This window comes from Gekko japonicus, unplaced genomic scaffold, assembly GCF_001447785.1.
Source record: "Gekko japonicus isolate JY-2015 unplaced genomic scaffold, Gekko_japonicus_V1.1 scaffold2702, whole genome shotgun sequence".
NCBI lineage: Eukaryota > Metazoa > Chordata > Lepidosauria > Squamata > Gekkonidae > Gekko > Gekko japonicus.
Window position 1 is genome coordinate 97,001 of NW_015176529.1, and position 16,307 is coordinate 113,307.

The 16,307-nt window shown below is 48.5% G+C and overlaps 2 protein-coding genes across 2 annotated transcripts in view; one reads left to right on the forward strand and one right to left on the reverse strand.

The window, feature by feature from the left end:
• The window catches only part of SPR (sepiapterin reductase (7,8-dihydrobiopterin:NADP+ oxidoreductase)), a 48,983-nt gene extending 44,430 nt beyond the window's left edge, over positions 1-4,553 (reverse strand). Inside the window, exon 1 of the mRNA XM_015427427.1 lies at positions 4,481-4,553. Within this exon, the coding sequence (XP_015282913.1) occupies positions 4,481-4,553 (73 nt within the window). The remainder of the gene's footprint in view (positions 1-4,480) is intronic.
• A 2,136-nt stretch (positions 4,554-6,689) lies between these two features.
• Positions 6,690-16,307, forward strand: part of EXOC6B (exocyst complex component 6B) — a gene marked incomplete at its 3' end in the record, with an annotated part of 109,205 nt that continues 99,587 nt past the window's right edge. Inside the window, exons 1-4 of the mRNA XM_015427428.1 lie at positions 6,690-6,700; positions 14,830-14,995; positions 15,697-15,744; positions 16,198-16,288. Coding sequence (XP_015282914.1) covers positions 6,690-6,700; positions 14,830-14,995; positions 15,697-15,744; positions 16,198-16,288 — 316 coding nt within the window. The remainder of the gene's footprint in view (positions 6,701-14,829; positions 14,996-15,696; positions 15,745-16,197; positions 16,289-16,307) is intronic.

Here is a 16,307-nt window from a genome sequence, read left to right on the forward strand (position 1 = left end):
CCCCCCCAAGCTGGCACTGAAACTCCCTCAACCCGGAGTTTGCAGAGCGTTCCGTGCGCATGCGCACGGAACGCTCTGGCACTTTCGGGGGGATTTAAACATCCCCCCAATTTTTTCCCCAATATTTAGGATTTTTGTGCACATGTGGAGACTGCCCCACGTGTGCACAAACCTCTCCCTCCCCCCCAAGTGCCCCCGAGGTCCGGATTTAGATATCCGCACATCAGGGGCCACTTCACTATTAGATATATAGATATCTCTGCTACCTGGCATTACATTTTATGACACAAACGGCCCGGCCCAACAAGGTCTCATTTATGTCAGATCTGGCCTTCGTAACAAATGAGTTCGACAGCCTTGCTCTAGGTGCTTCAGCAGCACATAAGAACATAAGAGAAGCCCATGTTGGATCAGGCCAATGGCTCATCCAGTCCAACACTCTGTCACACAGTGGCCAAATTGATATTGATGTATTGAAGGCAGCTGATAGATCTATCTGATCCTTTCCACGCTTGGAACTCATCCCTGGTTTTATCAGAGTTCAACTCATGACACAATACTACACCAGTTTGGTGTCGTGGTTAAGTGCGCAGACTCTAATCTGGGAGAACCGGGTTTGGTTGCCCACTTCTCCACTAGCACCTGGCTGGATGACCTTGGGCAAACCGTAGCTCTGATAAGAGCTGTCCTTGAAAAAGAGCCATTTCTGTCAGAGTTCTCTCAGCCCCACCTACCTCCCAGGGTGTCTGTTGTGGGGAGGGGAAGGGAAAGGAGATCCTGAGCCGCTCTGAGACACCTTTGGGTAGTGAAGGGCGGGGTTATAAATCCAATCTCCTCCTCCTCCTCATCCCTGGTTATAACAGCATCCGTTTATCCCGGGACAAGTGTGGGGTGAAAGCGGGGTGACCTCAATGTAATGTGGAAACAAAAAATACCCCAAGAAGATTACAGGGGTGAACTCGCATGTAGTGTAGGATGTAAGTTTGGGGACAGGGTTGAACCAGGATTTAAGGTCTGGTGCGGAAATGACAGCAGGGGTGCATTCCCCTTATCCGTCCCTATGTGGAAATTGTCCACCCAAGCTACAAAAGAAAAAGGAAAACCCCACCTACTGTCTGTGTCCTGAAGCCTGAGAGAAAAGGGGCTGTTTGCTTCTGTTTGTTCATGTATATTTTAGCTAGCCCCGAAGATGGATTTGTTTGAGGCCAAATGGCCTTTGCTTGCAGTCCCTTCGGAATAGCGATGGAACAGCTTGGGCTAAAATGTTTTCCGGAAAGCCTTTTTGAAAACTTTCTGGGAAATTATCCGATGCCCTTAATTGCACATTAACTGATTCAACATGTTTGTTGTTAATACCGTGGCAATACTTTTGTGTTCAGTCCTTGAATTGAAATATTTGATTGGGGGGGGGGGGGTTGTGCCATTTAAACGTTATAGACAGGCATATCCAAAGCATTATGTGGAAGTCACTGAAAGCGTGTAAAATTTTTAAAGGTGGTATAGAATGTGCTTCCGTTACATTATTTAAGTTTAAGAACAAAAAGACTGAAGGTGCTGGAAACTGTTGGCACCTTCATTTTGGAACAGCCAGAGAATTGTCGGATCCAGGCCGTTGAGGAGTGCTTGACAGCTGTCGACAGCATGGTCTTTGGCGTGACGCATGCAGCAGTTGGGGGGGCCCCGATTGGGGGCACTCTGAACCCAACCCTCCCCCGGCGTCCTGCTGGTGTTGAGGCCCCCCCACTCTCTCTGGCTGCGCAAAGGAAGGGTGTTGAAGAAGAAGAAGAAGAGGAGATTGGATTTATGCCCCGCCCTTCAGTACCTGAAGGAGTCTCAGAGTGGCTTACAAACTCCTTTCCCTTCCCCTCCCCACAACAGACACCCTGGGAGGTGGGTGGGGCTGAGAGAGCTCTGACACAGACTGCTCTTTTCCAAGGACATTTGTGCCAGAGCTTGTGACTGACCCAAGGTCACATCAGCAGGTGCAAGTGGAGGAGTGGGGAATCAAACCCGGTTCTCCCAGATTAGAGCCTGCACACTTAACCACTACACCAAATTGGCTCTCTACACCAAAATGGCTCTCTGGGACGTGGCTGGCCATGCCGGGCCATGAGGCCGACCCCCCTTCAGCTCTCCACTGCTTTCCGGTAGATTGGAGGCGGCCGAGGACTCCGCGACCTCTTCTGGGTCCTGCCGTGACTGTTTGCGGGCGTGTGCATAAAGGGGGAGGGACGTTCTTCTTCTCCTTTATTTTTAACTTTGCCAGTAAACAAAAATGCCGCTGCCTAATGGGAAGAAAATGTCTGAGGCTTAAAAACTGCGGCAGCATTTTTGTCTTGTCCTCGGAGTCCAGCCTTTTGTTCTCCTTATTAATTAAAACCAAAGCGGGACAGCTGCCGCTTCCCCGTCCCCAGAAGGTGGCCCCGGGGCTGCAGCCAGTAGGCTTCCCGCTTTCTCTTCCGCCCCCTGCTTCAAGCTGTCTCCCTTCCAGGCGGATGGGTGGTCGCTCTCTTCGCCCTGGTCAAGGAGTAGCTGAGGGAAGGGTGGGGCCAGTTCAGGTCTGATCTCCAGGTAAGGCAGGATCCTGAGCTCTTCCCCCCCACATCAAGCTTTGCTGTGAACAGAAACGCGGGTGGATCTTAAAGCGGAGTGTGTAAATAATGCTCCGTTTCCTGCCTGTGCCCACCTTGTAAAGGTGGGTTAGTGCCAGGGACTGGCCCAAGCCCACACCTGGCCGCGTGGGGATGTATGCCTGAGACCTTCCCTGTAGCCGTTTTGCCACCTGGCCTCTCTGGTCGTCTCCCCAAAGGCCTCTGCCCCTTGGATGGCCGAGGGAGAGATGCCCCGGGGTGGTGGAGGTGAGGGGAAGCCGTTGAAGTGCAGGTCTGGAAGCCCCAACAGGGGGGGCTTTTGCTTCTCAGCCTTCATTAAGAACATAACAGGAGCCCTGCTGGATCAGGCCAGGGGTCCATCTAGTCCAGCATCTTGTCTCACAAGGTGGCCAAGCGGTTCTTCCTCTGGAGGGCCCAGTGTGACAGGGCAGGGCATAGAGGCCGAGGCCTTCCCCTGATGTTGCCTCTTGGCACTGGGATTCAGAGGTTGACTGCCTCTGAACGTGGAAGTTTCCTTTAGTCACCGTGGCTAGTAGCCACTGATGCTAGACCTCTCCTCCATGAATCTGTCTAATCCCCCTTTAAAGCTGGTTATTCCTGTGACCCACCACTACATCCTCTGGCAGCGAAATCCACATTTTAATCTCTCTCTGTGTAAAGAAGTATTCATCTTCAGTATTCTGTGCAGTCCCACATGGGGACTGAGCTTGCACAGGCCAGCCACCGGAGGCTCTCTACAGCTCTTCTAGCATATTCCAGCCCTCTGAGGGGAGCCCCCTCCCCTGCAGAGCTCCGTAGAGGCCGTTTTCCCGCCAGTGGTCACATGCTCTGCAGGGAGGAGCCCACCTCGCCCTCAGTCCTTTCTTGGTTGCCGCATTGCGAGGACATTTCTCTCCACTACCGAAGAGTGTGAGTTTTCTCTCTCCAAATGTTGCTTCGTTTGGGGGCAACTCCGGCTGCAGCTATGTTGCAGAATTCGTGGTTTAAAAAAATGGACCTGTTGTGGTACTAAAACGACTCACTCAAACGAGCACCTTTTATGCCTTCTTTGTCTTGGTGAAGCCCATAATACGGCCACGTGTAAGATCGGCCTTCAGTTCACTCCTAAAGCCTGCTCTGATTGTGCCGCTCACTTGAAGGCCGGTTTATGGGGGAAGGCACTTTCATGCTCCAGTAGCCTGGCGACCAAAACGCCTGTCCCGGTGGAGCATAGCCAATCGCTGCCATCCAGATTGCCAGTGAAAACCGGTGGTTTTACAAGCCTGACATAGAACATCTTGGTTCTATCGGTATCGGGGACAGAACCAAAACATCGGACCCATTGGCCAGTCTGTTCTGTGGAATGCTGTGCATCGAAACCTCCACCAAAGAAGGCACATTCCAAATCCAAGCACAAGGATAGAAGAAGAAGAAGAAGAAGAAGAAGAAGAAGAAGAAGAGGAGATTGGATTTATACCCTGCCCTTCACTCAGAGTCTCAGAGCAGCTTACAAACTCCTTTCCCCTCCCCTACCCACAGCAGACACCCTGTGAGGTAGGCGGGGCTGAGAGAGTTCTTTCTAGAACTCTCCTTGAGAGAACAGCTCTGACAGAACTATGGCTTGCCCACGGTCATCCAGCAGCTGCAAGTGGAGGAGTGGGGAATCAAACCCAGTTCTCCCAGATTAGAGTCCGTGCACTCAACCACTACACCAAACTGGATAGGAAATGCACTGGTTCCAAGATGCCTACGGAGTTGAGTGCTTCAATTCTGGTTAATCCAGAATCTGTTCTGATGGAACGGGAGAAGGTTCTGGCACCGTGGACTCCTTCTCTGCGTGCTTCATCAGCATCTTCACTATCGGCGCGTTAGCTCTCCCAACATCAAACCAGCCTTCAGAACCACCCTCTCCACCTCCATGGCAGAGTTCCATGCCTCCACCTCCATGGCAGAGTTCCCCATTTTACTATCCATCCCCTAGATTTCACGATTGGGGGGCTGGCAGCAAAGGAGAGTTGCGCCTAGACACTCTGCTGCACCCAATCAGGAAGTTGCAGGCCCTCTAGCGTGGTGCCCTCCAGCAGTGCCCTCTCATACACACAAGGGGCATTCAGATGCCAAGGAAGAGCACAGAGCAGAGTCACCTTCGGGACCAGACTCAGACTTACCATTGGAACTGTCCCCTGATGGCACCTGATGGGGACTTGAAACTTTATACTGAACAAATGAGGAGGATGGCGAAGTCATTGGAGCTGGAGGTCACATCCACTAACCCAAGACCTCGTGATGAGATCCTGGATATTGTTTACGCTAACTCATCTGGTGTGGTTGCCTTTCCGATGATTGGTGGAATTGATGACATCTCCAAGGCTCTATGGCAGAAACCAGCAACCGTGGATGCCACATCTAAGGAGGCAGAGAAACTTTACCGGGTGCTGCAGGAAGGACATTCGTATTTATTTTGCCATCCTCCGACTTTGTCCCCCATAGTTGAGGCGGTACAGGCAAGACAGCACACAGGAGCTCACTCATCTGCAGCTGATAAAGAGGGGCGAGAGATTGATACGCTTAGCAGGAAGATCAATTTGTCTGCTGCTCTTAATCTGCGTATCACTAACTACGAGGCGATCGTGGGAGGATATCAGCTGTTCCTGTGGGAGACGTTGGCCTCATACATAGACCTTCTCCCTGAGGACATGAAGCCTCTCGCCAGACTCCTGCAGGCAGAGGTGCTGTGTCTTTTCAAGCAGCAAATAAATGCTAGCAGACTCTCAGCTGATTCTTCCTCCAGGGCTATGGCTTCAACACTAGGCCTAAGGAGACATGCTTGGCTGCATTCCGCGGCCCTCCCCCCAAAAGGTGGAAGACTTGCCATTCGAAGGAACGACATTGTCAGCTTCGTCTACCAATGACACGCTGTCTCAAGTTAAAAAGAATAAACCAATGGCCCGGTCATTTGGCATCACGCAGGGTTCTCTCGAGTGAAAGCTCGTTTCGGATAGTCTTTCTCAATGAGTACCAATATTACATCCAAGTGTATCAAGTCCGACAATAAAAGTCTTTGAATCAAGCAATCTTCTTCACCCAGCTGTATAGCTACACAATAATACAGCTGGGTGAAGAAGATTGCTTGATTCAAAGACTTTTATTGTCGGACTTGATACACTTGGATGTAATATTGGTACTCATTGAGAAAGACTATCCGAAACGAGTTTTCACTCGAGAGGTTCGTCTTGTCTACCTGTTCACCTGTTGAAAACATAAAGAATTCTTCATGAAAATCATCATTACTCAAGACTAATTTACTTCTGTGTAATTTATTTACTATGTGCACGTTTGCAGCAATTTTTTGTTTATGAGTGTTACTATATTGCTGTTCCCATTGGTTTCTATTCTATCACGCAGGGTTCAACAGCTCCATATAGACCCCGAGAATTGTATAGATATAGTCCGTTGCAATCACCATATTCCATCAGCAACAGAGGGCATCACAGTATCCTATGCAGAGATCGTTCCCAGGGCTGGCCCAGGCCTAATCACAGCACCAGCCGCTTCCCAAGGAGCAGCAGCAAGCTGCAGAAGGCTCCTTCTGACCAGGTCCGGTTGTAGATCAGACACCCGTTTCCTGTCGTCGGAGGTTAGCTGCCTTCAGGGGGAAATGGCAAGAGATCACGAAGGATAAATGGGTTCTGTCAAGTGTTGATATAGGTTGTAGGTTAGAGTTCTGGCAATGGCCATTCCTCCATCACCCGGACCAGGCTCTGAACAACTTGGTACTCGAGTGAGAGCAGGAGCGTCCGTCCCTTGTAGAGAAGGGTGCAATGTACAAGGTCCCTGATCTGGACCCCATGACAGGTTTCTTACTATTTGTGTTTCTTTTTAGTTCCTAAGAAGGATGGTGGCCTCTGATCATACAGAATAAATGGGAGGGAGAAGGGTTAATGCATCAGGAATTGATTCAAGAAATAATGAAGGGTATAAATCAAATTAAAATAGATAGAGATAAAGAATTGGTGAGGAAATTTATATGGAAGTGGTATAGAACTCCGGCTCAGATAGCGTATATGATTAAAGGAATGAATCCAAAGTGTTGGCACTATGGCGAAGAAGTAGGTCTATATGCCCATATGTGGTGGGAATGCAAAGTGGTTAAGGAATTTTGGCAAAAGATTGTAAGGGTTATCTTTGATTTATTTCAAGTTAATATAGAGATTAATAGGGACTTGCCTATTTCTGGAATATTGGGAAATAAAAAAGTGGAAAGAAATAAACGGGAGTTATATAAAATTATGGTTTTAGCCGGGGTGGCTGTAATAGCATTGGGATGGAGGGGCAGGCACAAATGGACAATGGAAAAATGGAATAATTATGTCTTTGAACGCGTACAATTAGATATATTTGCACAGATAATTACTCAAGAGACATGGGAAGAGAAATGTCAAAAGATTACAAATAAATGGGTGGGATATAAGGAATGGGTGGAAAGGGGGGAAGCCAATCCAAATATCCAAATATGAATGAAGAATTTGTGCACATGGTTAAAAATATGAAGATACTATAAGGAGAGGGGGGGGAGGGGGGTAAAATGATTGTACAATAATTTAAGATTATGTATATAAGCTTTAATAATAAAATAATAATATAATAATAATAATAATTAAAAAAAGAAGGATGGTGGCCTCAGACTAGTACTGGACCTGAGGGAAAGTTTAAAGTGTTGCCATTGCACTCAGTTTTACAAGTGTTGATGTTAAACTGTTGGTTTTGTGTACTTGACCTCCAGGGTGCCCATTTTCGTATTGCCATTCACCCTGATTACTGCAGATTCTTGCGTTTTAAATACAGCCACATAGCTTATCGCTGCATGGCACTTCCCTTTGGATTAGCAACCGCCCCACGGGTATTTTCAGAGTGTGTTGCCGTGGTGATAGCACACCTGAGGTCAAAGGGGTGTTCTGTTTACCTGCGTCTAGATGATTGGCTCATGATGGCATCTTCTCAAGAGATGCTAGAACCACAAAATGGCCTTGATTATGCAGACCTGTCAGGAATTAAGCCTTGATAATTAATGGAAAGAAATCATGGCTACAACCAGCTCAGAAAGCTTCCTTTACTGGCTCCTTCCTGGACACCACAGTGGCCAGAGCGTTCCTTCCCAGGGAAAGGGCCTTGCATATTAAGGCTGTGATCGGACGCTTACTTAACAATAGGTTTCCATCAGCTTTATTCTTTCTCAGAAGCTGTTGGGGCTCATGGCTTCTACCGCAGCCCCTTCCCCATGTGCACGCTTGAGGATGAGACCCCTGCAGAACGGGTTTTTAAGTAAATTCTGCCCTGACGTACATTCACAACATACTAGGTTTACAGCGCCCAGAGCGATATTTACTATTTATTTATTAAATTCAGTTTGCTAGGCCGCCCTTCTCTGTGGACAGGGCTCAGAGCGGCTTACATCAAATAAGCATAACTCCATTAAATAGCAATTAAAAACTACTGAAACAAGGTACATTCAGGCAATACAACTTCATTATCTAAGATGGCGAGAATTTTCTGTTCCCACCAGCTCCCTGAGTGAAGGGGCGTGTGTGGGGGGGGCTGGGTAGGAGGGTATGAGAGTGCTGACCGTCGCTGTCCCTCAATCGAAGGCCTGGCGGAACATCTCTGCCTTCCAGGCTCTATGGAAAGGTAGTGAATCTCACGGGACCAGATATTATCAGGCAGGTAGTTCCATCAGGCAGGGGCAAGGGCTGAAAAGGCCCTAGCTGTCAGTCTCTCAGGAACTCTCAGATGCAATAAGTCCTCTTACAAGCTTTGTTGTGAAATCAGGAAAGTTGTTTTAAAGTCAAACTCTTTGACAGAACTAAAGAATATTACAAAGTAGGGAACGACGAGACCTTTGGTCTAGCCTTCATCCCTCTCTAGGAGGGATCACATTCGGCCTGTGCTGAAAGCGCTGCACTGGCTACCAATAGCGTACCGGATCCGCTTCAAAGTGCTGGTTCTTACCTTTAAAGCCCTGTATAGCCAGGGTCCGGCTTATCTAAGGGACCGCCTTTCCCCATATGTTCCCCCAAGGGCACTACGGTCGGGGAGTCAACATCTCCTGAAAATTCCAGGCCCCAGGGATATTAAATTTGCTGTTACTAGAGCCAGGGCATTTTCGGTGGCGGCTCCTACCTGGTGGAAGGAGCTCCCGGAGAAGATCCGGGCCCTGCGGGACCTTTCTCAGTTCCGCAGGGCCTGTAAGACGGAGCTCTTCTGCCAGTCTTTTTTTTTTTTTAAATTTTATTTATAAAATTTTTCACAATACATTCTACAGTACGCTTTACATTTTCTATTCTTTTGAGTCATTTTATATACATTTTTAACCATACATAAAGCTTTTCCCATCTTTTTTCAAAAACTTATTCACTTTTACCCTGTAATGTTAAACTTAATCTATCCATTTCTGCTAATGATAATATCTTATCTATTATTTCCTTTTTTGAAGGCATTTCATCTTTTTTCCATGTTTTGGCTATTAATATTCTTGCTGCTGTAAAAAAGTAAATTATTAAATACTTATTTGTCTTGCTATATGTATCGGGGAGAATATTCAATAAAGCAATTTCTGGTGAAAACATTATCTGTGTTCCTGTTATTTCATTTATCATTTTATAGACTTTTTCCCAATATCTTTGCATTTTTTCACACCTCCACCACATATGCATATATGTTCCAACATTTCTTTTACATTTCCAGCAGTTTCTATTAATATTCCCATAACAATTTGCTAATTTCTCAGGTGTCCAGTGCCCCTTGTAAAACATCTTGTAAATATTTTCTTTATATGGAATCACTCTCATTAACTTTATTGAGTCCCACACCTTTGACCATTGCTCTGCCCCTAATATTTTATGCAGATCTTTTGTCCAAGTTACCATAGTTCCTTTAATCTCTTCCCCTACCATATCGTCCAATATTAATAATTTATATAATTGGATTAATTTATCACTGGATGACAGCCATATTTTGTCTAATTCGTTGTTTTCTCTATAAAAGCCCGTTTTTTATCTATGTTATATCTTGACTCCAATTGCATTCTCTCCCACCATGAAAATTTTATGTTCTGCTTCATTAGTTGCTCTTCAGTTTTTAGATTATTATTTTTCTCTAATAAGTCTTCATAAGATGCTGTTTTACGTTTTTCTATCAGTGTTGATATTGTTAAAGCTTCAATTGGCGCCACCCATTTCGGAGTTTTAAGATAGTATCGTGTTTTAATTTCTTTCCATATTTTCATCAGGGAACCTCTTATCGTGTGTTGTGTAAAATTCTTTATATTTTTATCTTCTTCATACCACACGTATTTATGCCAGCCCATTGCTAAATTGTGTCCTTCCAGTTTTAATAATCTAGTATTTTCTAATGTTATCCATTCCTTGGAGCTCTTCTGCCAGGCTTTTGAGTAGGAGCCGCTGCCACTTCAATTCCACCACCGATATGTTTGCAGCATCGCACCACTACCACTAATATGTGGTTCCATCTGGGTGCGAGGTGACCCTGGAAGGAGAGGGTGCTGACAAGTTGTGGGACCAATACCATTTGAGGAGGTTCTACCCCATCTTGCACTGACACTTTGTTGTTGTACTGTATTGTTTTATGGTTTTAGACTGTTTTATCTGTTTTAGTTCTGGCACTTGTGCCTTGTTGTTAGCCGCCCTGAGCCTTCGGGGAGGGCAGGATATAAATAAAAATAAATAAATAAATTCATAGACAGGTGCATAGAAAGGTTAATACAGTTCAGTTAGAACAGTGAGAACGTTATCTTGTAAGACTCACTCGAAGGCCATGAGAACAAGAAACAGCGAAAGTTCTCTCTGGCCCATATGGAGAAGGTTTCCTTTCACAGTGTTTCAGGCGCAGCTAATCTAAGGTTCACACAGACATGTCTCAATCACCCCTCCCACAAGAGTGTCAGAGGAGGACCTTGCGGACAGATTGATACAAACCCAGCAGGTGCTAAACGGGATCACGGGAACTACAAGCGGGAAGGGGAACAACAGGCAAAGCAATAACAGAGCATAGCTATGTACATCAGAGAGCCACAGTTACAAAATGATGACCCAGTGACCTGGGCAAAGGTCCGATTCTGACACTAGCCCTGGTCAAGGATAGCCAGACCTCTCTCGGGCCAGGGACCGTGAGCAGATTCTTACTGCTGGAGCGTTACGGTCTTCCGGGGACATATTGAAAGAGGCAGTCCCGAAAGTATGGGGGTCCCTGACCGCTAAGGGCCTTGAAGGTCAACACCAGTTTGGTGTCATGGTTAAGTGCGGGGACTCTAATTTGGGAAAACTGGGTTTGATTCCCCACTTCTCCACTCGCAGCTGCTGGGTGACCTTGGGCAAGCCGCCGTAGTTCTCTCAGAGCTGTCCTTGAAAGGGCACTTCTGGGAAGAGCTCTCTCAGCCCCCACCTACCTCCCAGGGAGTCTGTTGTGGGGAGGGGAAGGGAAAGGAGTTTGTAAGCCACTCTGAGACTCCGAGTGAAAGGTGGGGTAGAAATCCAATCTCTTCTTCTTCTTGAACTGGATCGAGTGCTCCAGTGGGAGCACAGTATGTTCTAGTCACACCTGTCTGGCCCAGGCGAGTCTGGTTTCAAGTCCTCCTGAAGGTACTCAAAGGGGCTTACGTGCACCTCCCTCTAGTGGCAGACTTACTCCACAGGGGACCCCTGTTACACAACGAGGTGAACAAGCGCAGGCTGACGGCTTGGTTGCTGAACATTCACAGTTCGAATTCTCCGGAGTGTAATGGCAGGTTCTCCGTTAATTACTCTCAGCATTCAACATCTGCTCATCAATCTCCAATTCTGACATATTTATCTCCTTCACTATGTTCTCTCCCGGAATTAAGGCCAAACAAATGGTCACCATGTAAACTAAGCGTGTGACTCCTGTTTGGTCCTTGCATCTGTTAAATATCTTCATTAGGCTGTATGCTAATTTGCTGCTCAGCCTCTTCCTATATGTATGGACCGGTAACTTCCATTTCATTGTATCTGAAGAAATGTGCATGCATACGAAAGCTTATGCCTTGAATAAAACTTTCTTGGTCTTCAAGGTGCCCGACTGGACTCCAACCTTGTTCCGCCGCCTCAGTGCAGACCAACACAGCCACCCACCTGACTCTGACTGTTGTGTTCACCTCAAAGTTCCACTAGATGGCAGACTCAGTCCTCGTTTCAAAAACACGCTCATTTTCAGAGGAGAATTCTTTGCTCGCTCTTCTTTCCCCAGAGTTCTGCCTGCAGTCCCAGCCTTTTCAGCTTCTTCCCCGGGCTGGCACTTTATGGGTTGACGTTTCAGGCTGGCCTGGGCAGCTTCTGAGAGCCGGGCCAGAGACTGATGCACCTGGGTGCAGTTCTTGGAACCTTTTTTCAAATGACGTTTTCCAGCTTCCTTTCCCTCGTTTAACTCCTCTTTTGCAAATGTCACTAAAACAGTATTCTGAACTTTGCACGTAACTATGAAGTGACCATGCCTCTTTCCTAGATTTTTTTTTTGCAGGAGATGCCAGGAATTGAACCACTGGCATGCAAAGCAAGTGCTCTGCCACTGACCGGGCGTTCTACCCTCTCCCCGTTGAATGAGGAAGTCTCCTTTCTGCCTGGCATCAAGGGGAGCTGGTGCAGGTTCTCTGGTCCAGTCTTAGAATAATAGAATGTTAGAGCTGGAAGGGTCCTTGCAGGTCATCTAGTCCAACCCCCTGCACTCTGCAGGAGCATAGCCGAAAGATAGCCCTACAACATACCCGAAAGATGGTCGTCCAGCCTCCGCTTGAAAACGTCCTCTTGTAAGAGTCTTGCCTCTTATGAGCTCGCTAGATGCTCTTATGCAGACCCTTTTTTCTTAGCCCCAGTCCCTCCATCAATTATATGGGGTGGTAATTATACCGGCCAACCGCGCAGGCCTGTGCTGAAGACTGTAAGCTAACATGCACATGGTCTTTTGAACACCGAAAGCTCTACAGAAATGCTAATGCTGTTGTTGTCATCTTGCCTTTGTCTGTATGCAAAAGCGTTTTCTTGGGCTGGACACCAGGAATCTCCTCTTGGGCATGAACGGGTGGGCACAGACTAGCCGGCGTTCACGGTGGGATCCGTGGTGCATGGCTGATGGCAGGAGGTCATTGCTGCAGCTGGCACCAGTGGGCTTAGTGCCAGTGGAGTGCTGGGTGCAGCCATGAGGGTGGTCTTTGGGCAGAGGGCTGACGGTCTTGTTGGCGTGCCAAGGAAGAGGATGTATTGGGCACGGGGGTAGTGGAGAGCTGGTCAGTGTGGCAACCGATGGATCATTGCATGTCCAGAAGAGGGCAACCAGGATGGTGAGAGGGTTGGAATCCAAGTCTTACGAGGAAAGGCTGAAAGAGTTGGGTATGTTTAGCCTTGGAAAGAGAAGGCTTAGAGGGGACACGATTGCAGTCTCCAAGTATCTGAAGGGCTGTCATGTAGAAGATGGAGCAGATCTATTCTCTCTTGCTCCGGATTGCAAGACTAGATCTAATGGGTGGAAATTACAAGGGAGTTGATACCGGCTAAATATCAGGAGAAACTTCCCAACTGTAAGAGTGGTTGAGCAGTGGAACAGTCTGCCTCAGGAGGTGGTGGATGCTCCTTCGCTGGACGTTTTCAAGCGGAGGCTAGACGTCCATCTTTCGGGTATGTTGTAGGTATGTAGGGCTATCTTTCAGCTATGCTCCTTCAGAGTGCAGGGGGTTGGACTAGATAGCCTGCAAGGTCCCTTCCAACTCTAACATTCTATGATTCTATGATTGCAGTGGGCAGTAGTCTTGGAAGTAAAGGCAGAAGCCCAAAAATTTCAGTAGAAAATAGTCATGTTGCTCTTTAAGAAGCAGTTTGAGTGAAACACCCCTGTTTTCTTAGATGGGGTAGCTCAGAACCGTGGCCTAAATAAAATTTAGGTCAGGGATTTCACTGGTATCTTCTTTATGAAGGTGTCATTTCTGAGGGCAGCCCTGTAGCAGAAGAGCTGGGTTCGAGTCTAGCAGCCCCTTAATGACCAACAAGCCGTTTGAGGTCTGAGCTTTCAAGACAAAAAGCTCCCTTCGTCCAATATCGGGCGGTTCTTCTTTATGGTCTCTGTGCACCACGCAGATGGGCTTTGCGCCCTCTGGAGTTGAGAGCCCACGAACACATGGAGCTGCCTCAAATTGAATCAGACCACTGGTCCATCAGGGTCAGTATTGTCTTGTCAGACTGGCAGCCGCTTTCCAGGGTCTCAGGCAGAGGTCTTTCACATCACCTACTGCCAGCTCCTATGTAGAGGTACCAGGGATCAAACCTTGGACCTTCTGCTCTCCAAGCAGGTGCTCTGCCACTGAGCCATGGCCCCTCCCCTCCATCTTAGAGAAATTCAGAGGTACAAATGGTTGAGTTTCTTACGTGCAGCATAGTGAAGAGACCCGGGATTGAACAACCTGCAGACTGCTGCACCTTCAGCACGTGTGTCCTTGCTTCTGCCCGTCTGAGAGTACGGCAAGTTCCATTTTAATCCTGGCCACAGAAGGCAGCATGCACATAGACAGACATTAGTTCTGCTTCCCGTTAGCCTCTCATAAATGGACCTCTGCCCTCTTTTGGATGCTCATCATGGCCAGTGGGTGGTCCTGCCCGCCGACCGGCCTCTCCTCTCCCCCGATTGTCCTCTGGCTACACTGCACCATGTGCCTGGCTTCTTGTTCTTCACATCCTGTCACCTCCTTCCAATCTGATTTGCCTTCAGCTTCACCAGCTTCCTCTCTCTTGCCTCTTCGCATTCCGTGCTCTTCCAACTGAGCCTTTACCACCTCAGTTTATTTGATGGGCTCCCCTGGCCTTAGACTCCTTGTCTCCTTGATAAAGGAAGCCGTGAAGCTCTGTCTCTTGACCATGAGGGACCTCCTGCTTGGCCCAGCCTGAGGGAAGAAAGCACCACTAAGGCCCCCCCCAGAAGTAGCTTTGATAATTTGGGGGGCTGGTACAGTCTGTGCTGTGCCCCGCCCCTCCTAGCTTGGCTGTTCACACTCGTAAATAAAATAATCTGGAAGCCCCATTTCTGTCATTCTTTGTTCCGTCAATGGATGTTGCTCGGTGGAGACCAGAAAGCTGCTTGGTCAACCTCCAAGGGAGGAAAGTCCCCATGCTCCCGGCTGGGTCAGCAGCACCCCTTGACGGATATGGCTTTGTGTCTCCTCCAGGTCCGTCTACGATGGCGAGGAGCACGGGCGCTTCATGGAGAAGCTCGACGCTCGCATCCGGAACCACGACCGCGAGATCGAGAAGATGTGCAACTTCCACTACCAGGGCTTTGTGGACGCCATCACGGAGTTCTTGAAAGTCCGGGCCGAAGCCCAGAAACTCAAGGTGAGGGATGGAATGAAGCCACCTCGGTCACAGTGGGCCGCTTGGGAGGACCACGGAGTGGCGAAGGGCGTTCGTGGATGTCTGTCGTATCGGTTGGTTGCTGCCTATGGACGGGCCTGTGGAGGCTCATTGCAGAAGATGCGGCAGCGACGGAAATGGGATGTGTGCACGCAGTTGTGCTGCTGCTTGCTGGTCCCTCTAGAGTATGTTGGTGTGTGTGTGTGTAGAACTTTGTCAGCTAACTTCTTGCCTCTGGCACCTTCTGTGTACGAAGTGCTTTACAACCTTTAGGGCTGCTAATCAGAAGAATCACCGGGGGGGGGGTGTCACCAGAAGTCAGATGTGACTTGACAGCAACAACGGCAACAGCCAAAGGGAACACAGGCCTTGTCCTTTTAGCCCCCCCCCCGGTCACCTTGTCTTTGAGAGACCAGCAGAAGAGTTGCCTGATGCTTCTGCCCAGCAAGAGAGATAAACCAAGCGTATGAATGCATGCCGTCTCTCTGAACATGGTCGGAAGCCCCAAGAACCGTCTTCTGAGAGCACCTGGCCACAGTGAAATTTCCTGGCGTCCAGGATCCGCTTTCACGGGAGGGCTCCCCAGGCACGCCTGCTGAGTTCGGTTCCCTCCACCCCACAGCCCAGCACCAAGACTGTCTGCAATGAGCTAAGTCAAATGCAGTGTGGGTTTCTCTTCACAGAACCAAGTGACGGACACGAACAGAAATCTGCAGATGGAAAGCAAGAAGGTAAGCCTGGAGTCCAGCGTCTGGTCTTGGGGCCAGATGAGCTGGAGTTACGTGCTGGAGTTACGTCTCTGCCCACCTCCCCCAGTGGGAAGGTCCACGTCTGCCCATCTCTTCCACAGGGAAACTGCCTCTCTTGGAGACATCCTGTGGCCACTTGGTCAGATTTGTACATATCCATGGCCGGAGGAAATGCGAAAATCACAACTTCTAGGCTGTAGGTTGTGATATGCCTGACTCCCATGGGAGATGCAGGCACAAGAGAGCTTCGCTGTGGAAGAATGGGGGGGGGGAGTTTATTCCCTGGTGGCTCTTGAGCAGGAAGCAGGCTTTCTTTGTGAGGGTGGCAGGCGGCTCCCGAAGGGGCCGGCTCTCGGCAAGCAGCTCTTGGCAAGCAGCTCTGGCTAAGGCCTCTTGGGTTGTGCTGTGGTGGTAAAACGGTGGTTTCTCTTGCAGCTGGTGGGAGCCATGGAGGAGCTGAAACAGTGTCGCCTCCAGCAGCGGAATATTTCTGCAACCATGGATAAGCTGACGCAGTGTCTTCCTGGTGAGAGACCTGGCAAAGC